The sequence below is a fragment of the Amyelois transitella genome, chromosome 31 (genome assembly GCF_032362555.1).
Source record: "Amyelois transitella isolate CPQ chromosome 31, ilAmyTran1.1, whole genome shotgun sequence".
In the NCBI taxonomy this organism is placed as follows: domain Eukaryota; kingdom Metazoa; phylum Arthropoda; class Insecta; order Lepidoptera; family Pyralidae; genus Amyelois; species Amyelois transitella.
The window spans coordinates 3693241-3717205 of NC_083534.1; the positions used below are offsets into that span (position 1 = coordinate 3693241).

The 23965-nt window shown below is 39.5% G+C and overlaps 2 protein-coding genes across 3 annotated transcripts; both read right to left on the minus strand.

The window, feature by feature from the left end:
• On the minus strand, positions 1-3854 carry LOC106138947 (double-stranded RNA-specific editase 1-like). Of its 2 annotated transcripts, none has more exons than XM_060953137.1 (4): positions 3801-3854; positions 2431-2553; positions 1668-1760; positions 1-134 (listed from the first exon to the last, which is right to left on the minus strand). In XM_060953137.1, exons 2-4 carry the CDS (start codon positions 2551-2553, stop codon positions 6-8), a joined length of 345 nt encoding a protein of 114 aa, XP_060809120.1. In that variant the 5' UTR covers positions 3801-3854; the 3' UTR covers positions 1-5. The 2 variants fall into 2 exon arrangements, with proteins under 2 accessions (XP_060809120.1, XP_013195709.2); XM_013340255.2 differs by lacking the exon at positions 3801-3854 and adding an exon at positions 3629-3687.
• Positions 3548-23846, minus strand: LOC132903834 (double-stranded RNA-specific editase Adar-like). The gene is made up of 3 exons (XM_060953098.1): positions 23725-23846; positions 3971-4121; positions 3548-3559 (listed from the first exon to the last, which is right to left on the minus strand). The coding sequence occupies exons 1-3, from the start codon at positions 23826-23828 to the stop codon at positions 3548-3550; spliced, it is 267 nt and encodes an 88-aa protein (XP_060809081.1). The 5' UTR covers positions 23829-23846.
• Positions 23847-23965: the final 119 nt, after the last annotated feature.

A 23965-nucleotide genomic window follows, 5' to 3' on the forward strand; every position in this document is an offset into this window, starting at 1 on the left:
CCAGCCTAGGCGAACAGCACTTGGGGATCGGCGTCGAGTATCTCGCAGACAAACTGGTCTTGCTCCAACGGCTTCTTGATCCAGCGGCCCAGCTTGGCCATCTCAAACGCCTCGATCAGCCTGTCCTTGGCCACCTTGGATTGAGAGTGAATGATTTGGCAATACCAATACAAAAATAAACTATTACAAAAAACAATTGCTGGCTTCCTCCGCTTTAGCCGAAAGGCAGATAATAAATTACCGAGAAAACTTAAAAATATATTGTAGATGTATATATACCGTATATAGTGCCATGTGGTTCCCGGCACCAATACAAAAAAGAATAGGACCACTCCATCTCTTTCCCATGGATGTCGTAAAAGGCGACTAAGGGATAGGCTTACAAATTTGGGATTCTTTTTTAGGAGATTGGCTAGCAAGCTGTCACTATTTGAATCTCAATTCTATCATTAAGCCAAATAGCTGAACGTGGCCATTCGGTCTTTTCAAGACTGTTGGCTCTATCTACCCCGCAAGGTACGTGATTATATGTATGTATAATTTGGAATGGATACTGTCAGCTTGTACAGTTTGTTACCGCTTCTTCTGCGCTGACGCCTTGGAAGCGGCAGTAAACTTAGTTTTAAGTAATTTATTTGACGTCAACCAATGTTTGTTAAACCATACGTTTTGACAATTATTAAGCGATACGAAGTATCCTATAATAATGAATAAAAATTTTGAATTTGAATACCTGGTCATCTTCTATCACCTGGTTTTAGTAATTCGGAAAATCTTTCCAACATTTCAACATACATACACATAGTCACGTCTATATTCCTTACGGGGTAGACAGAGTCAACAGTCTTGAAAAGACTGATAGGCCACGTTCAACTTTTTGGCTTGACAATATTGACTTATAGTGACAGGTTGCTAGCCGTGTGGTTACCGGCACCACTATAAAAAAAGAATAGGACCACACCATCTCTTTCCCATGGATGTCGTAAAAGGCGGCTAAGGGATGGGCTTATAAACTTGGGATTTTTCTTTAAGGCGATGGGCTAGCAATCTGTCACTATTTGAATCTCAATTCTATCATCAAGCCAAATAGCTGAACGTGGCCTATCAGTCTTTAGACTGTTGGCTCTGTCTACCCGGCAAGGGATATAGATGTATGTAAGTATGTAGGTTGCTAGCCCATCGCCTAAAAAAAAGAATCCTAAGTCTATGATGAGCCTATAACATAGTGGCATCGACATCCATAGGAAATGGACGGAGTGGTTCTAATTTCTTTTTTTCTTCAGCCGCCGGTAGAACCACACGGCACAGGAGGATGATGTTTGTCTGTTGTCTGTAACATGTACCCGGTAAGTGGGGGAGAGTGGATGGAGTGGTTATGGATGGTGGATTATTCTTTTTTTGGTTCTATTCTTTCTTTTTTGTTCTATTCTTTTTTTTGGTTCTATTCTTTTTTGGTTCTATTCTTTTTTGGTTCTATTCTTCCTTTTTTGTTCTATTCTTTTTTTTGGTTCTATTCTTTTTTGGTTCTATTCTTTTTTGGTTCTATTCTTTTTTTGTTCTATTCTTTTTTTTTGGTTCTATTCTTTTTTGGTTCTATTCTCTTTCTCTACAGCCGGTAGAACCGCACGGCACACGATAAAGATATATCTCTGTAACATTGTACCTACCTGGTAAGTGGGGGAGAGCTGCTTCGCTTCGTTATACAGCATGTGTTCCAGGTCACTAGGTAGCTGATGCTGCTTCATGTCCGGTTCGAGGTCCTGCGTGTTTTTTGCAATTGTTTTTATTTATTTTTTTAATAGGCATCTGTTAGGCTTTAAAAAAAGATAAGGAAGACATAAAGAATTATTGTCTTTATATGCCTACTATGCTATGCCCACGACTTCGTCCGCGCGGAATCGTTATTTCGGGCATTATTGAAGCCCTCAAGGATGAATAATTTTCCCCGTTTTTTTTTTCACATTTTCCATTATTTCTTCGCTACTTAAAGTTGCAGCGTGATGTTATTATATCTATTCAACACAAAAATAATTTTTCAATTCGAACCAGTACTTCCTGAGATTAGCGCGTTCAAACAAACAAACTTTTCAGCTTTATAATATTAGTATAGATAGATAGAAAGTTGCGGAGGTCTTGTGACTGAATCACCCAACCCATGAACCAAGTCCAAGACGCAATCCGGGACTCCGGCCTCAAAATCAGTGAAAGACGATATGACAGCGACTGAGGAGAGGTGTTGATATAGTATCGGAATCGTTTCTGATGCGACACAACACAAGCCATCACAACACATCACGCATTACTAGTATGAACGTTACCATACTAAATGTATAGAACCGATACCGTTTATACCGGATTTATATAAATCCGCCTTTATACCTGCTGGAGACGATGTGACAGCGACTGAGGGGAGGTAGAATACCATCATACCTGCTGGAGTAGAGGCAGGCGTCTCACGATGTACTGCCAGCGGGCGAACATGCTCTGTTTGCAGAGCAAAGACGGCTGTCCGCTCTCCAATTTGCCGGTGGTGGCGTTCACTATTTCGGGCATCTGTTGGGCAAGATTAACAGTTTAGTTTACATACAGACATACATATAGTCACGTCTATATCCCTTACGGGGTAGACAGAGCCAACAGTCCTGTAAAGACTGAATGACCACGTTCAGCTGCTCGGCTTGATTATGGAATTGAACAGTTAGTTTAGTATATAACAAATAGTGCCGTGTGGTTCCCGGCACCGATACAAAAAATTAATAGGACCACTCCATCTCTTTCCCATGGATGTCGTAAAAGGCGACTAAGGGTTAGGCTTAACGTAGCCATTCAGTCTTTTCAAGACTGTTGGCTCTGTCTACCCCGCAAGGGATATAGACGTGACCATCTCACACACGCTGAACGACGGCGCTCTGACTGACGTTCTAGCTTCTGTGCTGACCGTGCAATAGCATGTAGCAAAATTAACGAGACAACTTCAAAAAAAAGTGTTAGGGTATATATACTCCAGTGAAAAAATCTCAATAGTGCGTTTCAGCACTCACGCTGAAGGACGACGCTCTGACTGGCGTTCTAGCCTCTGTGCTGACCGTTCAATAGCAGGCAGTAAATTATCGAGACAACATCAAAAAAAATTGCTAGAGTATATATACTCCAGTGAAAAAATCTCAATAGCGCGTTTCAGCACTCACGCTGAAGGACGACGCTCTGACTGGCGTTCTAGCTTCTGCGCTGACCGTTCAATAGCAGGTAACAAATTATCGAGACAACTTAAAAAAAAATTGCTTGAGTATATATACTCCAGTGAAAAAATCTCAATAGCGCGTTTCAGCACTCACGCTGAAGGACGACGCTCTGACTGGAGTTCTAGCCTCTGTGCTGACCGATCAATAGCAGGTAACAAAATAATCGAGACAACTCCAAAAAATCGGAACGGTATATATATTCGGGTGAAAAAATCTCAATAGCGCGTTTCAGCACTCACGCTGAAGGACGACGCTCTGACTGGCGTTCTAGCTTCTGCGCTGACCGTTCAATAGCAGGTAACAAATTATCGAGACAACTTAAAAAAAAATTGTTAGGGTATATATACTCCAGTGAAAAAATCTCAATAGCGCGTTTCAGCACTCACCGGCGTCGTAGCACACCAGCACACGCTGAACGACGGCGCCCTGGCCGGCGTTCTAGCTTCTGTGCCAGCCATTCAAAAGCAGGTAACAATATAATTAAGACAACTTCAAAAAAAATTGTTAGGGTATATATACTCCAGTGAAAAAATCTCAATAGCGCGTTTCAGCACTCACCGGCGTCGTAGCACACCAGCACACGCTGAACGACGGCGCCCTGGCCGGCGTTCTAGCCTCTGTACCAGCCATTCAATAGCAGGCAGTTAATTATCGAGACAACTTCAAAAAAATTGCTAGAGTATATATACTCCAGTGAAAAAATCTCAATAGCGCGTTTCAGAACTCACCGGCGTCGTAGCACACCAGCACACGCTGAACGACGGCGCCCTGGCCGGCGTTCTAGCCTCTGTGCTGGCAGCTCTAGCCAGGAGGGGCCTGTGGAGCCGAAAAGGTGGGGGCAGCGACGATATGTAGGACTCGATGCGGCCGCAGATTGCCCTGTAAGAGAATACATAGATAAAACTCTTTATTCAAATTCAAATTTTTATTTGCATAATATGAGTACAACAAGGTCTTAAATTTATATGTATACCAGAACTTCATATTATAATAAAGATAAAAATTATAATAAAGATAAATATTAATATTATATATTCACTAGCTGTCCCGGCAAACGTTGTTTTGCCATATATTTAACTAGAAATTACATAAATATATTTAAGTAATTTGTAGTTAAAAAAAAATTCACTAAGGGGTATGAAAAATAGATGTTAGCCGATTCTCAGACCTACTGAATACTCGTATGCATGCAAAATTTGGTTAAAATCGGTAAAGCCGTTTCGGAGGAGTAAGGAGACAAACATTGTGACATGAGAATTTTATATATAAAATATTATAATATAGATCTTCATATAATATTTATTATATTGCACCATAAGAGTGAAACATACATTTTGACGGCCTCTGTGGCGCAGCGGTAGTACGCTTGTCTGTGACACCGAAGGTCCCGGGTTCGAAACCCGGTCAGGGCATGATGAGAAAAGAACTTTCTCTGATTGGCCTGGGTCTTGGATATTTATCTACGAGTATATAAGTATTTATTATAAAATATAGTATCGTTGAGTTAGTATCTCGTAACACAAGTCTCGCACTTACTTCGAGGCTGACTCAATCTGTGTAAAGTGCGAGTCGAATTCGCGCACAGGGGGTTCCGTACCATTTATAAAAAAAAAATTGTGTTTATTGTATCCTTTAGTAATAACTTTATTTTTAACATACATTCATAAAATCACGCCTCTTTCCCGGAGGGGTAGGCAGAGACTACCTCTTTCCACTTGCCACGATCTCTGCATATTTTTAACAAACAATTAAATATTCTGTAAAAACTTTAAGCGTCCACCCATCACGGGAACCACACGGCACGATACTATGAATGCAGGCCAGATTATATAATGATGTAGTGCCGTGTGGTTCACGGCACCAATAAAAAGAAAAGAATAGGACCACTCCTTCTCTTCCCCATGGATTTCGTACAAGGCGATAAAAGGATAAGCCTTATAAATTTGGAATTCTTCTTTAACGCTAGATAGGCTAGAAACCTGTCACTATTAAGAATCTCAATGCTATCATTAAGCCAAAGAGCAGTCTTTTCGGGACATTTAGCTCTGTCTAACCCGCAAGGGATATAGACGTGAGTATATGTATTTATGTTGAAAAGTTGGAAAGAGGGTTTTGAGACTAACGTTTCAAGTCTGTTGGCTCTGTCTACACCGCAAGGGATATATACATGATTATATGTATGTACGTTGTACTTATTAAATAAAGACATTTAGAACGTTGATAAATTATTGCATTTTTCATGCATTATGCGTTTGGCTCGAATACGGCGGCGTGGGGAAAGGAATGTGGTAAGAGCCAGTCTAATTATCTATACTAGTTTTATGTTCGACGCTTAGTTACGACTTGTACATAAAAACAATCACGTTTTCATCCTTTACGGGGTAGACAGACCAGTCTTGAAAAGTCAAGAAGGACGCGTTCAGCTGTATGGCTTTATTATTTAACTAGCTATGCCCGCGACTTCGTCCGCGTGGAATAGTTATTTTGAGCATCATTGAAGCCCTCAAGGATGAATAATTTTCCCCGTTTTTTTTTCACATTTTCCATTATTTCTTCGCTACTTATAGTTGCAGCTTGATGTAATATAGCATAAAGCCATCCTTGATAAATGGTCTATTAAACCCAAAAAAAGAAATTCGAACCAGTAAGTAGTTCCTGAGATTAGCCCGTTCAAACAAACAACCAAACAAACTCTACATCTTTATAATAATAATATTAGTATAGATTATTAAAAAAATCTTATTAGTTATGTAAATAAAAACTTTGCCAAGGAAACGGCCTAGACGAATGTACATTCCTTGATCAAATCGGGGGACGTTCTGGTAAAACGTCAGGTCAAGTGTGTGTGTATGTAGTGTTCAAACTTTATTGATTTATGTATTGTAGTATGTGTATGTATTATAATTATATTGTTATCGAGTTATTACAATTGTATGTTTCCCAAATACATAAATAAATATTGAGCAACCCACAAAGTAAGTTCAAAACTTGCGTTACGAGATACTAACTCAACGATACTATATTTTATAATAAATACTTATACATACTTACATACATAAAATCACGCCTCTCTCCCGGAGGGGTAAGCAGAGACTACCTCTGTCCACTTGCCACGATCTCTGCACACTTCCTTCGCTTCATCCACATTCATAACTCTCTTCATGCAAGCTCGGCGGTTTCGGGTACTCTTGACCTGACCCTTTGCCAGGACGTACTTTATTTGATCATACGTTGGTCTTTTCAAGACTGTTGGCTCTGTCTACCCCGTAAGGGATATAGACGTGATGATATTTATTTATTTATTTATTTAGATGTAAGAAAAGTAAATAAATAAATAAAAATAAATAAATAAAAAAGATATGTATATATGTATGTACTTATATAGAAAACGTTTAAAAACTCAAACTCATTGTGCCGGGGATTCGAACCCGGCACCCGCAGCGTCACACAACACCCTCCATCTTCAGGGCAGTCGGCTAAAAGGATTGCATTGCGCTAAACCAGTGGCCCCCCCCGTGAACTCAGCCGGGAAAAGCGGACTCAGTCAACGCGCAACTCGGTAACGGCCGGACGAGAAAACTCTAAAAGGAAAATCGTGGGAAATTTTTGAAGGAAAAAATTTTGCGGAAAATAAAATTTAAAAAAAAAAAGAAAGAAAATGCAGAGCGTCATACCGTTGGCGTGCTTCTTCTCGCTGATACGTACGTATTTTTTTACTGGTTACTTTTATATATATATATGTATATATAGACCTACTCAATAGGTATGCTCAAAAAATTTCATGAGAATCGGTCAAGCCGTTTCGTAGGAACGAACATTGTGACATGAGAATTTTATATATAAGACTTATCCTACTTGATTTTAACCGCAGCTTCGCTCGCGCGAAATAAGAGCCTTCTTACAAAAGTTTACAGGTTTTTCGCAAATCCCACGGGACTATAGTTTTTAGCAGTGCCAGGCACCAATAGAAAAAAAGCATAGAACCACTCCACCTCTTTCCCATGGATGTCTAAAAAGCGACCAAGAAATAGTCTTATAAACTTGGGAATCTTCTTTAAGCCGATATGGGCTAGCAACCTGTCACTATTTGAATCTCAATTCTATCATTAAGCTAAATAGCTGAACGTGACCATTCAGTCTTTTCAAGACTGTTGGCTTTGTCTACACCGCAACGGTTAAAGACGTGATAATATGTATGTTCGTAAAAGGAAATAAATTTGCTCATATGAATCGTGGAACTCAACAACAACAACATACAAACATACATTTGATCAGCAGTATATCCCCGGCGGGGTAGACAGTATTCGCGACGTACTAGGTCATGGCGAACGCCTAGTTTAAAAAAAAGAATAAACCAATTAAAACAAAGCGACATTTTACAACTCTATTTTTTAAAAGTACCACTCCGTCATTTTCCCATGGATTTGTCGTAAAAGGCGACTAAGGGATAGGCTTACAAACTTGGAATTCTTCTTTTAGGCGATGGCCTAGTAACCTGTCACTGTTTGAATCTCAATTCTATCTTAAAGCCAAATAGCTGAACGTGGCCTATCAGTCTTTTCAAGACTGTTGGCTCTGTCTACCCCGCAAGGGATATAGACATGATTATATGTATATGTATGTATGTATGTACGTAAAATTGTATTTATAACGTTGCCAATAACGAATTCCTATCCGTTACACAACAATTTCTTTGCACTATTTAACCACGCCGTGGAAATGTTGCTTGTAAACGTTGAAACTATGTTGTACAGATATACATACATACATACATAAATCTTTACTAATATTATAAAGCTGAAGACTTTGTTTGTTTGAACGCGCTAATCGCAGGAACTACAGGTTCGAATTGAAAAATTCTTTTTGTGTTGAACAGACCATTTATCAAGGAATGCTTTAGGCTATATAACATCACGTTGCAACTATAAGGAGGTGATGGTCTAATAACCTGCCACCATTAGAATCTCAATTCTAAGGCCATACAGCCGTACGTGGCTTTCCAGTCTTTTCGAGATCGTGTCTACTCCGTAAGGAATAGAGACGTAGCATGTCACGCGCGACGCCGTTTTCAACGCGCTAGAAACTATTGCCTTTTTTTTCTATATGTCGTAAAACTGGACAGCGATAGTTTTATCGCGCGATAAAAACGGCATCGCGCGTGTCACGCTACAAGGCCGGGTCACAGTATTACTGGCGTGGTATAACTAAAATGCCGTTATCTGACATCAGGATTTACACCTTTTTTACCAGTACCTAAAATAAGAAAAAAAAAATCTCTTTCGATCTGTACGTATATACGACTTTTTAGTACCTATAAGTCATAAATAGGCGTTCTCATTGATGAATGGCATCAGTTCAAATTTTTACCGCAGTTTTTGACGTTTTACTTAAAACAAGGATTTGGCATATAACGGCATTTTAGTTGTAACAGGGCAGTATTAGATAAGTGAACGTTAATACATGACGACCGGCAGACTTTCCATTTTTCCTTAAACCAGTGAGACTGGCTGTGACGCAATCTACCAGAAACTGAACAGATTATACATACATACATACATACATAAAATCACGCCTCTTTCCCGGAGGGGTAGGCAGAGACTACCTCTTTCCACTTGCCACGATCTCTGCATACTTCTTTCGCTTCGTCCACATTCATAACTCTCTTCATACAAGCTCGGCGGTTTCGGGTACTTTTGACCTGACCCTTTACCAGGACGTCCTTAATTTGATCAAGATACGTTCGTCTAGGTCTTCCCACTCCGACCTTTCCCTCCACACTCTCCTTGTATATCTGCTTAGTCAACCTGCTTTCATTCATCCTCTCCACATGACCGAACCATCTTAACATACCCTTTTCTATTCCTGTAACTACATCTTCTTTCACATCACAACATTCCCTTATCACGCTGTTCCTTATCCTGTCACTCAATTTCACACCCATCATACTCCTTAACGCTCTCATTTCCACTGCATTTATTCTGCTTTCATGCTTCTTTTGCCATACCCAACTTTCACTCCCATACATTAATGTCGGGACCAACACGCCCCTGTGCACAGCCAGTCGAGCCTTTTTGGATAGTTTCTGGCTGCTCATAAAGGCATGCAAAGCTCCATTCACCATGTTCCCCGCGTTCACTCTCCTTTCAATATCACTATCATACTTGCCATCTGATGTAAACTTTGATCCTAGATATACAAACTCTTTCACTTGCTCCACTTTTTCTCCTCCAATCAAAATATTACATGCTGTCATTTCTTTCTCCATTTCAAAAACCAGTGTTTTAGTTTTACTTACGTTCACTTTCATTCCTTTCTCTTTTAAAGCTTCATGCATACAGTTTACCATCTCCTGTAACTCCTCCGCTGATGACGCCAGTATAACCTGATCGTCGGCATAGAGCAGACATTTGACGAGTAACTCATTCATCCTTAATCCACTTTTAGACTCTTTCAAATCTGTCAAGCAGCTATCCATAAATAGGTTGAACAGCCACGGTGACGCAACACATCCTTGCCTAACGCCTTTCTCAATCTTAAACCACTCAGTGTGCGCTCCGTTTATCCTGACACAAGCACTCGAATCCTCATATAAGGATTTCAGTGCTCGTATTAAGAGACTGCTCACCCCATGCATAGAAAGTGCTGACCACAATTCATTCCTCTCAACTCTGTCATAGGCCTTTTCCAGATCTACGAATGTGCAATAGACTTTTTGACTCTTGGCCAAAAACTTTTCGGCTATGCACCGCAAGGAAAAGACCTGATCAGTACATCCCATTCCCTTTCGAAATCCCGCTTGAGCATCCCATATTTTGTCATCAGTTTCATTCCTGACTCTATTAATCAATACCTTAGCATACAATTTGCCGACGACGCTAAGCAGGCTTATACCACGATAATTTTTGCAGTCCAGCTGTGACCCTTTTCCTTTGTAAAGTGGCACGATAACAGCCTTACACCAATCTTTTGGTACTCGGCCGCTTCTCCAACACAAATTGAAAAGGCAGTACAACTGACTAGCTACTACGCCTTTTCCTGCTTTAAGCATCTCGACCGACACTCTATCACACCCAGCAGCCTTTCCCGCTTTCATACTCTTAAGTGCTTCCACAATTTCGAACATTTCAATTCCGCCTTCCATCTCATTCTCTTTTTCTTCGCTATAGCAGAAATCTTTCTTATTTCCTTCCTTTTTTTCAAATAAACTTTCAAAATAGTCCTTCCATATCTTTAGTACACATTCTTCTCCTTTCACAACGCTACCATCCTGGCATCTGATCCTAGTCAGCTCTCTGGTTATAGTATTTCCTCGGGCTGACCTTACGGATTTCCAGAATACTTTCAGATTTGACTGAAAGTCTTCTGATAGCCTTTTATCAAAATCCTCTTTATACTCTTCTTTCTTTCTAATCACAGCTTTCTTAACCAAATCTTTCATTTTCTTATATTCCTTACGTGCTTCATTCACATCTTCATCTATAACCTCTTGCATTCTTAAGTTAGCTTTTGCTGCTAACAAATCCAGCCATGCTTTCTTCTTTAATCGCACAAGTTCTTGCACATCTTTACTCATCCACGCATTTTTGTGATTTTTTCCTTTCCTTCTTCTACTTACACCACACACTTCAACAGCTACTTTCACAATTCTTTCTTTAAATTCCTTCCATCCATCTTCAATATCGCTCATTTCCTCTAAATCTTCAAATTCATCCTTCAGTCTATTAATATACTTCTTACCTACATCCATATCTTGCAAATTTTCTACTTTTACTCTTTCCAAAGCGCTGGTTTGCTCCCTTACCCTGTGCCGCCAGCGTTTGAAGATACCCCTTATCCGGGATATCACCAGTAAATGGTCCGAGTCAATGCCAGCACCGCGATATGCACGGGTATCCAGCACTTTGTTCTTCAATCTTTCATCTACAATCACAAAGTCTATCATACTTTTTAAAATACCTTCCACTCTTGTGTAGGTGTGGATCTCTTTATGTTGAAACATTGAGTTCGACACAAAAAGATCCCACTCTAGACAAATTTCTAATACACTTCTTCCATTATCATTCACCTTTTCGTCACCAAACGCACCAAGCACCTTCTCATATCCATCACGCTTTACACCCACCCATCCATTAAAATCACCTAACATAATAATCTTCTCATTTGGCTTGGTAACTTTCAATACTTCTCTTACACTATTCCAGAACTCCTCGTTTTCGCTTTTTGCTGATGTTGTACCCCTCGAACCCACATCCAAAGGTGCATAAACACCTAGAACGAAGATCCGAGTGATTCCAACTTTCAGCCTAATCCATAGAAGACGAGGGCTGACACACTCATACTCATTCACGCACTCAGCCATTCGTGCAGAAAGAATTAGACCGACCCCTTGACAGCCTCGGCTGGTACTGGAAATTCCAGACCAATACGCCGTGTAAGGGCCGTGCTGCGTCGCGTCGCATCCTTTCCGCTTCGTTTCATTCACGCACAACACATCCAAACGTCTTTCATCCATCATCTGGCATACTTCCTCAATCTTATCCTTCATTCCTCCTCTTACATTCATCGTCGCAAAGCGGCTTTCAGCAGACCGCATACCGCTCCCGCCGGGAACGAGACGTGATGGGGTGCGGACACCATCGCCGCCATTTAGGTGCTCTTTTAAAAAATTTGCATCCATGCGATTCCCACGAGACGCAAGGGAACAATTTTGTCCGCCCCAGCAGAGCCCCGCATGCCAGGGTAAGGCTAGCCATTACCTGGGGGTCGCCCAACCCCATGGCGGAAGTGGCACGCTCGAGACTAGGCTCGCCCCTAGCCATGCATCCATCGGCGCGGCAGACCTTAGATTGGCAGGGATTTACATTAAAGAGGAATCCCAAGTGGAACAGATTATATGTAAGTATATGTTTATAATATGATGCCGTGTGGTTCCCGGCACCAATACAAAAAAGAATAGAACCACTCAATCTCTTTCCCATGGATGTCGTAAAAGGCGACTAAGGGATAGGCTTACAAACTTGGGATTCTTTTCTAGTCGATGATGGGCTAGCAACCTGTCACTATTTGAACCTCAATTCTATCATTGAGTCAAATAGCTGCATGTGGCCATTCAGTCTTTTCAAGACTGTTGGCTCTGTCTACCCTACAAGGGATATAGATGTGATCATATGTATGTATGTTTATATGAATATTTCCTTAATTGAGTTGCGGTTCACCGGTTCGTCGTGCGGTTTTGATGGTTAATACTCGTAAATTACATGGATAAATACAAATAATCACGTCTATATCCCTTACCTTAAGACCTAGACGAACGTATCTTGATCAAATTAAGGACGTCCTGGCAAAGGGTCAGGTCAAAAGTACCCGAAACCGCCGAGCTTGCATGAAGAGAGTTATGAATGTGGATGAAGCGAAGGAAGTATGCAGAGATCGTGGCAAGTGGAAAGAGGTAGTCTCTGCCTACCCCTCCGGGAAAGAGGCGTGATTGTATGTATGTATGTATATCCCTTACGGGGTAGTCAGAGCCAACAGTCTTGAAAAGACTGAATGGCCACGTTCAGCTGCTCGGCTTAATGATGGAATTGAGATCCAAATAGTGACAGGTTGCTAGCCCATCACCCAAAAAAAAAGGATCGCAATTTTATAAGCCTATCCCTTAGTCGCCTTTTACAACATCCGTGGGAAAGAGATGGAGGGGTCTTATTCTCTTTTGTATTGGTGCCGGGAACCACACGGCACTAATATTTTCCGTACAAGTATATGTTACCGACCGACCGCGACATAGTTCCGTCACAATACTCTATTAAAACGACGATTCACATACATACAAACAGACAGACATACATAAATTATAAAATTGTCACCACGAAATTGTGGCTTATGCGGTTTTCAATACATTCAGTTGGTAAAATACTAGTTGTAGACCTCGCGAACGTACTCATACATACATGCAATCACGTCTATTTCCCTTGCGGGGTAGACAGAGCCAGCAATCTTGAAAGACTGATAGGCCACGTTCTGTTAGGGTTAATGATAGAATTGAGATTCAAATAGGTGACAGGTTGCTTAGCCCATCGCCTAAAAGGAGAATCACAAATTTACAAGCCTATCCTTCAGTCGCCTTTTACGACATCCATGGGAAGGAGATGGAGTGGTCCTATTCTCACTCACTATTTGAATCTTCATTCTATCATTAAACCAAACAGCTGAACGTGGCCTTTCAGTCTTTTCAAGACTGTTGGCTCTGTCTACCCCGCCAAGGATATAGACGTGACCATATGTATGTATGTAAGTATGTCAATGTACCCATGTTTGTAGAACTTCAAACTATCATTGTTGTATTTTGTAGAACTTCAAAATTAAATGGTATTTTCTTCACACAGGCCCCCCAGGAGTGAGGTTTGAACAGGGTCTACTCCAGATAGTACCAGTCAACAAGGGCAAATGTCCCCTGGTCAAAGAACACAACGATATAGGCTTCCAATTGTTCACAAGGTAAGAATAGAATAGAATAGATTTATTTTCAAAATCGGATACAAGGTATCACTTATTGACGTCACATCACTTAAATCTAACTACTTATAACTACTGCCGCTTCCAAAGCGCACGTGTGTAGAAGCAACATCGGAACAAACTACACTGCAGCATTTTCACCGGACGTCGGTGTTTACAAATATGGATCTCTTGAATCTGAATCGTACTTAACCATTTCGTAATTTCGGTAATCGCTGCACCTTATTTATTTATGTATATTGTTTATCTATTGTAGTTTTTATGTATCTATGTATTTTATAATTTCTTTTTTTTATATTTTGTGTAGGTATAAATATATTTATTAAGTTTGACCCCACAGAAAGTTCTCTGTCAGACGCAATGGTTGACTGGTAGATAATACTTCTATCATTAAGTCCGCCAGCTGTGCTATATAATTGTATTTTGTGCAATGAAGTTTAAATAAATAAATAAAAATAAATTAACCTTCATGGTTTTAACATCAATAACGAACACCCTGGCCTTTGTATAAAATACTATACAAAAAATTGTATTAAGTACAAAGTAAATACTATACTTTATATGCAATTTAACTTTAAAATAATAAAAAAACACATTTATTCTGTCACAGACACAACCCGACTGTGTACCAGCCGCTGATGATGGACGATGATGAGAAGCTTTTCGCGTCAAACATAGACTTCCACGCACCCACGGTGATATACTTCGGAGCGTTTCTGGAGCAGCCTGATGACGGCAGTGGTGTCATGGTTAGAGAAGGTAAATTCGAATAAAAAAATTTTCTTCAAGACTTTTCAAGACGAATTAGTGAGAAGGGCGATTTGCGATTTTTTTTTGGCATTTTGCGAAAATTACTAACTTCCTTTGCACAAAAGTAAGATGTCCAAATACACCTAGTATTTGGACCTAGTATTTGAAGAAACGATCTTGACATATCAAGAAAATTGTAAAAAGCGATAAAGACGATTTCGAAATTTGTCATTTTGCGAAAAAAATTTTCATTGACAACCATCTCTTAAAGTGACGATGTGTTTTCCAACTGTTTTTTTTTTCAACATGCCGTATATATTACAGCGTACATGCTGCGCGGCGACACGAACGTGATAATGGTGGACTCGAGGACCCTGGGCGCGGGCCCTTGGTACTTCACAGCGGCCGAGAACACGTGGTACATTGGCAACTTCGTCGCTCGTTTCATTGACTATTTAGTGTCCAGGTGAGTGGTTCTGTTTACATACATACTAAGTTGTTGTAACTCTGTTATGTACGCAACAAATTATTTACAAACTCTGGTGACGTCACAGCTCGGTCTTATTTCTTTGCTAGGTACAGTCAACAGCAAAAATGTTGAAACATTATTTAAGCTTATGTCATGTGGAACTTGACAAATAACTGTAGGACAGGATTACGACTAACTAGCGACTCGCCTCTGCTTCGCACGCGTAACAATTATAGAAATACATAAACCTTCCTTCGACAAAATCCGCCAACACTTTTCGAGTTTAGCGCATACATAGAGACTTAGAAAATAGGGGATCATGCCAAAACGGCTAATGAGGATTTTTTCAAGAAACATAAAACCAAAGATGTCAGTACTGATTTTACGGGTTACGGTTATATCTTTCCGTGGCTCATTTCAACCAATGAGATTCAAAAAGTCAAGAGTGTTGGATGTCACTTCCAGAAATAAAATATATTTTTTTACAATGTATATCAGTAAACAAACATTGGAAATAAAAGTCAAATGAAAAACCTTAAGGACAAGAAACAATAATCTCTTTAGTCAGCCAATTAAAAAAAAAAACTTTGTCATTGTTCCAGAGGTCTGAACCTGACAAACACACACTTGGTGGGCCACAGCCTTGGCGCCCAATCGGCCGGTGTCGCGGGAAGCGCACTAAAATCTGGTATGTCATCTAGTTCTCTTGTTATTTTTTTACTGCAATAAGACTGGTAGGTTGTAAGAGCATTTTGGACGATATAAAAGTCAAAAGTTGCCGATGGTTTTAGATGGTGATTCTAGAGCATTATGAGGATCTAACACAAGTGAAACGTTGATGATGATTTTATATAGATGACGTTGTTAAAGAAAATGCTACAGCTTTGGAAAGCGGCAGTGAACTTAGTTTTAAATAATTTATTTGACGTCAACCAATGTTGTGAAACCAAAAGATATGAAAATTATTAAGTGATATAAATTGTATAATGAATGTAAGTAAATGTAAGTGCATAATAATGAATAAAATTTTTGAATTTTAAATATGATAATGGCTCTTTGTGGTCACAGGGCGCGTCTCCAGGATCACCGGCCTGGACCCAGCCCTGCCGCTGTTCGACAAGCTCCCGCTGGAGCAGAGGCTGGACCCTTCTGACGCAGAGTTCGTTGATGTCATCCACACGGACGGGGGAATTTTTGGTAATTACATCTGTATCTTTTGCAGGCAGACAGAGACAATTTAATAATCTTATAAAGACTGACAGGCCACGTACAACTGTTTGGCTTATTGATAGAATTGAAATTCAAATAGTGACAGGTTGCTAGCCAATCCCCTAAGAGATTTTATAAGCCTATCCCTTAATTAGAGATGGAGTGGTCCTATTCTTTTTTTATTGGTGCCGGGAACCACACGCCACACGGCACTATTTAAATTAAAGTGTGAGTGCATTGTTTTAAGATATAGTATTTTAAGATTAATATTTCAGGTTTCAACAAACCGATAGGTCACGCGGATTTTTATCCCAACGGTGGAATCAGTCCTCAGCCGGGATGCGAGTTAGAAGTGGTTCTTCATCAACAACACCTCACCAATAAATGTAAGTTCAAAATATATTATATTCAGCACTATGTCAAAAATATAAAAAAAAATGTTCACTGCTAATTTACATTATTTCGATCGATATTGTCATATCTAAAATGTCTCTGCAAAACTTTTAAAAATAGGAAATGTCAAAAGACAAAATCGCAAAACGTCAATACGAAAAAAAATTACAAACAAAAAATCTAAAATTAACCAAAAGTAGGAAATTCAAAAACGACCTAAATACAAAATATCAACATTTTTAATAAATACCAAATACTCGTAGTAACTGCAATCCGATCGGCCATGGAGATTTATGTGAGTTCAACCCACAGCCTAGCCGGTCTGAGATTTTGCTCCACAAAAGCACATCACAAATAATTTTTGTATAATATGCTGATGTACCAAAATGATGTAAGAAGCAAAATTTAAATAAAAAAAAATCGCAAAACGTCAACAAACATCCAACCCCAGAAAAATTAGCAAAACGTCACAAAAACTTGCACAAAGTGTATCATAACGCCATCAATCGGGCGCAGTCTTCTGCAGTCATTGGCGCTCGTACCAGTTCTACAACGAGTCGGTGATGAGGCCGGCCGGGTTCGCGGCGACCTCCTGCGGGAACTGGCACAACTACAAGCACAGTTACTGCGCCAACGGGGACACTGTCCATAGAGTGCCAGTATTGTCGTCTTCAACTAGCAAATAATCCCACATTCTTCCCGGAACGGGCAGAAACTATACACTCTTTTTTACTTTCTTTCGCTTCATACACATTCATTACCGAAAGCTCTTCGTTTGATAACATTCTTGACTTGACTTTTCCCCAGGATATACTCGATAAACTTAAAAATGTCTCAAAATAGCAAAATGACAATAATTGCCAAAAAACGTTCAACAAACAAAATGTCTAAATCGCAAAACGTCAACAAACATCCACACCCTATAACAAAAAAAAATAGCAAAACGTCAAATAAACCCCACCCCATCAATCGGGCGCAGTCTTCTGCAGCCACTGGCGCTCGTACCAGTTCTACAGCGAGTCGGTGATGAGGCCGGCCGGGTTCGCGGCGACCTCCTGCGGGAACTGGCACAACTACAGGCACGGTTACTGCGCCACGGGGACACTGTCCATAGAGTGCCAGTATTGTTGTTCTCTACTAGCAAATAATCCCACATTCTTCCCAGAACGGGCAGAAACTTTATAATCTTTCTACTTGCCAAAATCCCTGCATATTTTTTCGCTTCATACACATGCATTCAGTACTGAAAGCTCGTCGTTTAAGAATATTCTTGACTTGACTTTTCGCCATGATATTCTCGATAAACCTAAAAACGTTTCAAAATAGCGAAATGACAAAAATTGACAAAAAACGTTCAACAAACAAAATGTCTATATCGCAAAACGTCAACAAACATCCACACCCTATAAAAAAAAATAGCAAAACGTCAAATAAACATAGCACAAAGTGTATCAGTAATGTCTAGTAGCCAAAAAAGTGTAGGTATCAGTAATGTCTAGTGGCCAAAAGTATAATAAACGCCATCAATCGGGCGCAGTCTTCTGCAGCCATTGGCGCTCGTACCAGTTCTACAGCGAGTCGGTGATGAGGCCGGCCGGGTTCGCGGCGACCTCCTGCTGGAACTGGCAGAACTACAGGCATGGTTACTGCGCCAACGGGGACACTGTCCATAGAGTGCCAGTATTGTTGTTCTCAACTAGCAAATAATCCCACATTCTTCCCGGAACTGGCAGAAACTATACAATCTTTTTATTTTCTTTCGCTTCATACACATTCATTACCGAAAGCTCTTCGTTTGATAACATTCTTGACTTGACTTTTCGCCAGGATATTCCCGATAAATCTAAAAATGTCTCAAAATAGCAAAATGACAATAATTGCCAAAAAACGTTCAACAAACCAAATGTCTAAGTCGCAAAACGTCAACAAACATCCACACCCTATAACAAAAAAAATAGCAAAACGTCAAATAAACGCCATCAATCGGGCGCAGTCTTCTGCAGCCATTGGCGCTCGTACCAGTTCTACAGCGAGTCGGTGATGAGGCCGGCCGGGTTCGCGGCGACCTCCTGCGGGAACTGGCACAACTACAGGCACGGTTACTGTGCCTACTGGGACACTGTCCATAGAGTGCCAGTATTGTTGTTCTCTACTAGCAAATAATCCCACATTCTTCCCGGAACGGGCAGAAACTATACACTCTTTATACTTTCTTTCGCTTCATACACATTCATTACCGAAAGCTCTTCGTTTGATAACATTCTTGACTTGACTTTTCGCCAGGATATTCCCGATAAACCTAAAAACGTCTCAAAATAGCAAAATGACAATAATTGCCAAAAAACGTTCAACAAACAAAATGTCTAAATCGCAAAACGTCAACAAACATCCACACCCTATAACAAAAAAAAAATAGCAAAACGTCAAATAAACCCCACCCCCATCAATCGGGCGCAGTCTTCTGCAGCCACTGGCGCTCGTACCAGTTCTACAGCGAGTCGGTGATGAGGCCGGCCGGGTTCGCGGCGACCTCCTGCGGGAACTGGCAGAACTACAGGCACGGTTACTGCGCCAACGGGAACACTGTCCACATGGGATGGGGGGTCGATAGAAAGTAAGAGTGCAATGTTAAAAGGGTTATTGGAATTTGTTTGGGGGAAGACCAATGAAATTTTTCGCTGCGCACCGTCTTTCACGCGAGGATTTTCACCATATGCACCATTTTAGAATTTATAGTATACCTATAATATATATGTTTATACATATACTATATATACTAGAGAAAGCACTTAAATGTTTGTTACACAAAATTTTGTGAGCTAGCGCACGCGCTCGCAAATTTTTGTAGATATGTTAGTCAGTATGTCACCAATTTGCACGCACATTTTAGAATAGAATAATAGATTTATTTTCAAAATTGGATACAAGGTATCACTTATTGACGTCACATCACTTAAATCTAATTAAAACTGCTACCGCTTCCAAAGCGCGTGCGCAACCCATACAATTTAAAATGCAATCTTCAATTATTATTATTTTTTATAATAATTTAAGTGTGTTTGGACATCAATCAGCCTGGTGGTAAGCAAAGGCCTAAGGTGGTGTAAGCGAGCTCAAATAATGCCTATTCATTCGTGCCTTGAAAATCCTCAAATTGTATGTATCGGACAAGAGTTAGGCAGGTTAGAAGAATTATACAATGCAAACTTGTTACTTGTTAAAACAATGATCTAAACTGAGTTAGATTCTCCTGTCAACAAGAAAGAAGTCAATTCATTTGTCACGCGAACATAAACTCACTGGATCTAGCTATATTTTCATAATATAACACATATTGTCACAATTATAATCTTATAAAAATTCTTATATAAAATTCTCGTGACACAATGTTCTTTCCCGTACTCCTCCGAAACGGCTCGACCGATTCTCATGAAATTTTGTGAGCATATCGAATTGGTCTGAGAATCGGCCGACATCTATTTATATAAAATTTTCATGTCACAATATTCGTTCCCGTACTCCTCCGAAACGGCTCGACCGATTCTCATGAAATTTTGTGAGCATATTGAGTAGTTCTGAGAATCGGCCAACATCTATTTTTCATACCCCTCAGTGATAAAAGTTGTCCACCTTTAACATTTGTTTTAACTAGCAATCACTTAAAAATTATTTATATGGCAAAACAACGTTTGCCGGGACAGCTGGTATTGCTATTTAATCTGTACTTTCACAGGTGATGGAAAAACACAGCAACCACAAGGCCTTTACACTATCTATTTACAACCGAACGGCGAGAGAGACTTCAAAACTAAACTGTACGACTTCTTCACTCACATAAATACACTGAAGAATAAAACTGAAACTATTAATGTACCAAAAACTGAAATAAACGTTAACACAGAGAGTGCTGATGTAGAAACTATTGATAGAAATAACAAAAATGGTAAAAAATATACACATGATACAAAAATTAAAACATATGATGCTAAAGATTATATGACAGATAAATTAACACATAAACATGATTTAACATACACGAAAAGGACCATAAATATCAACAAACATGTTGGACATACAAATGACAGATCACAATACACTGAATATGACAAAAAAGCAAAAGAAACTATGCACGATAAACTTATAGAACACGATTTATCAGACACGAATAGCCCAACTAACATTAAGAATGAAAGTAAACTTACGAATGATACAAACAATCAAAAAGATATAGATTTCGAAGGCATTTTAACTAAAACAACATCAGATATTGACCACAAATCAAACGAAACACCAAAAAACGAAACAGAATTTCAAGAAAACGATGATACCACAATATTACCTACAAATAATAACATGAACAAATCTACAAATTCAAACTCAACCAAAACCGTTGACAAAAACAAACACGCAGACGTGGACACGCAAAAACAAAGGCACAAAAAACGGCAGAAACGCTTCGCATCACTATTCCAAAGATCAGAAGCGGCCGACAACGATAACTTATTGATGAAAATGCTAGAATTCCTGTTTAAACATCGCAAAAACGTTTTACCAGTGATAACGGTTATGCGCGAGATAAACACATTAGTTAAAAGCGGTAACGGTGAGCTGAATCATGTTACCAAAGAGAGGAACAATTATATAGGCACATCAGCTGTTGTACCACCTATAGCTACATACACATTGGAATTGGGTAATGATAGCAGGGCAATTGCTTTTTTAAAGAAACTGCTTGGTTTGAGTCCGAAGGGAGATCGTTTGACGATAGCGGGAGGTAAATGAGGTGAGATGTTTGTTTTATTCTTTATTTATTTACATACATACATATGCTCACGTCTATATCCCTTGCGGGATAGACAGAGCCAACAGTCTTGTAAAAACTGATATTGAGATTCTTGTATCTTGTGTGTAATGTGATCTTGTACTGAATTTCTCTTTATTTTAAGTTTTATTCTTATTTTCCTTACATATGTATATTAATAAATAAATAAGTGCCGTGTGATCCCCGGCACCAGTACAAAAAAGAATAGGACCACTTTCCCATGGATGTCGTAAAAGGCGACTAAGGGATAGGCTTGGGATTATTTTTTTAGGCGATGGGCTGGCAACATGTCACTATTTGAATCTCAATTCTATCATAACCAAACAGCTGAAGATAGCCAGTCAGCTTTTTAAGATTGCTGACTCTGTCTACCCCGCAATGGACATAGATGTGATTATGTTGATGGATTGTATTATACTCTCGTCTCGCAGTTCGGTGGAGGAATGGTGAAGGTTAGTTATTAGCTCAAAAAGAAAAATATAAAATTACAGAAAATTAACAAACAATTCTTTATGTTTCAGCGCACGCGGTACTTACTACCTTATGACACACCGCCATTCTCCGTATTCTATAGAATAAGTTGTACTTTTAAGGTTTTTCTGCGTTCATACAAAACGTATATTAGCGCCTTGCGGGGAAGACAGAGCCAACGATGTTGAAAAAAAACTGAAAGGCCGCGTTAGGATAGCTTTATGATGTAATTGAGATTCAAATAGTGACAGGTTGCCAGCCCATCGCCTAAAAGAGAAATCCCAAGCTTATCAAAATCCTAAAAGGAGAAGGAATGGAAGACATTTTGGGAATCAGTTCAATGCCGTGCGGTTCCCGGCATTCTAGAATAGGACCAGTCCATAGCTATCCGCCTACAAAAGGCGATTAAGGGATAGGCGATGAGCTTTATAGCCACCTGTCACTATTTGAATCTGAATTTCATCATTAAGCCATCTGAAAATGGCCTTTATTCTTATCAAGACTGTTGGCTCTGTCTTCCCCGCAAGGGATATAGACGTGATTATATATACATATGTATTAAAACTAAACAAAATATTCATTGACTGATATTAAATTTTAATGATTCTTATCGTAACTGAAATCTATGGCAACTTTCGCTAAAGAAAAAAAAATATGCCTAATTTTAATTATCAAACAAGCATTATACAGTCTTCAAATTATGCTTTCTGAATTCTATTATGAATTCAATTAAACCAATAGATCTGTTTAACAAGGTAACAATGTTAATTCCCTTAGTCGCCTAGCTGTAACGACAACCACGGGAAAATAAATGGAGTGGTCCTATTCTGATCTGACGGCCGGGAACCACACGGCACAAAAGTAAATTTATTTTCTTCAAATAGAGATAAATATATTTCGATAGATGACATAGAATTCTTGTAATTATTTGTAAGTTTTGAAATAAACGGTAAAATTTATATTATGTCTTTTTTTTTATAGATACTATTAATTCATTCGCTACATCTCCCTCAGAAAGTGAAGTTGACGATGTTGAAGAAAATGCTGCAGTGCAGTTTGTTACCGCTTCTTCTGCACTGACGCCTTGGAAGCGGCAGTAAACTTAGTTTGAGGTAATTTATTTGACGTCAACCAAGGGTCAGGTGTCATTGTGAGTTTGTCCGTATGGATGTTAGTTACTCTCTCACGCAAAAACTACCAAACAGATTATGATGAAATTTGGTATGTAGGTAGCAGAAGACCCAGAATAACATATAGGCTACTTTTTATCCCGGAGTTCCCGCGGGATTGATAGGGTTTCCACGCGGACGAAGTCGCGTGCGGCCTCTAGTGTATAATTTTATGTATGTATATATGTGTGTATGTATGTATGCATGTATTCATGTACGTGTGTATGTATGTGTGTATATATATGTGTGTATGTATGTATATATGTATGTATGTATGTATGTATCATATAATAAAATAGTAAAAATATTTTGTCTGTAGGTACATTTAATATTTTGACTGAAACGGATAGAGAATTTTTTGTTACATTTTTTGTCTATCTGTCTGTATCTGACTGTATGATCAAGATTCAACTCGAAATTTACGCGGACGACAGCTAGTATACCTATCCACACTAATAATAAAGAGGAAAGATTTGTATTTTTGTATGTTTGTGTGGAATAAACTCAAAAACTACTGGTCCGATTTTGATAAAATTTGGCACAGATATAGAATAGACCTTCAAAAGTGACATAGGCATAAATTTGTTTTGAAATAAATTTATTTCAAAATATAAAACACAAAAATATGTCCACCCGTGCGAAGCCGGGGCGGGCCGCTAGTATATATATATATATCAACAAACTCACCGATACATATGGTGGGGGTGGAGGAGAGACCCCAGCACCAGCGAGGTGAGGTACACCGGCCTCAGCACGCTGGACAGCAGCGCGCCCTGGGCCCCCGACACCATCCAGCGGGCCACCTTGTCCGAGCATCATATATATATATATATATATATATATATATATATATATATATATATATATATCAACAAACTCACCGATACATATGATGAGGGTGGAGGAGAGACCCCAGCACCAGCGAGGT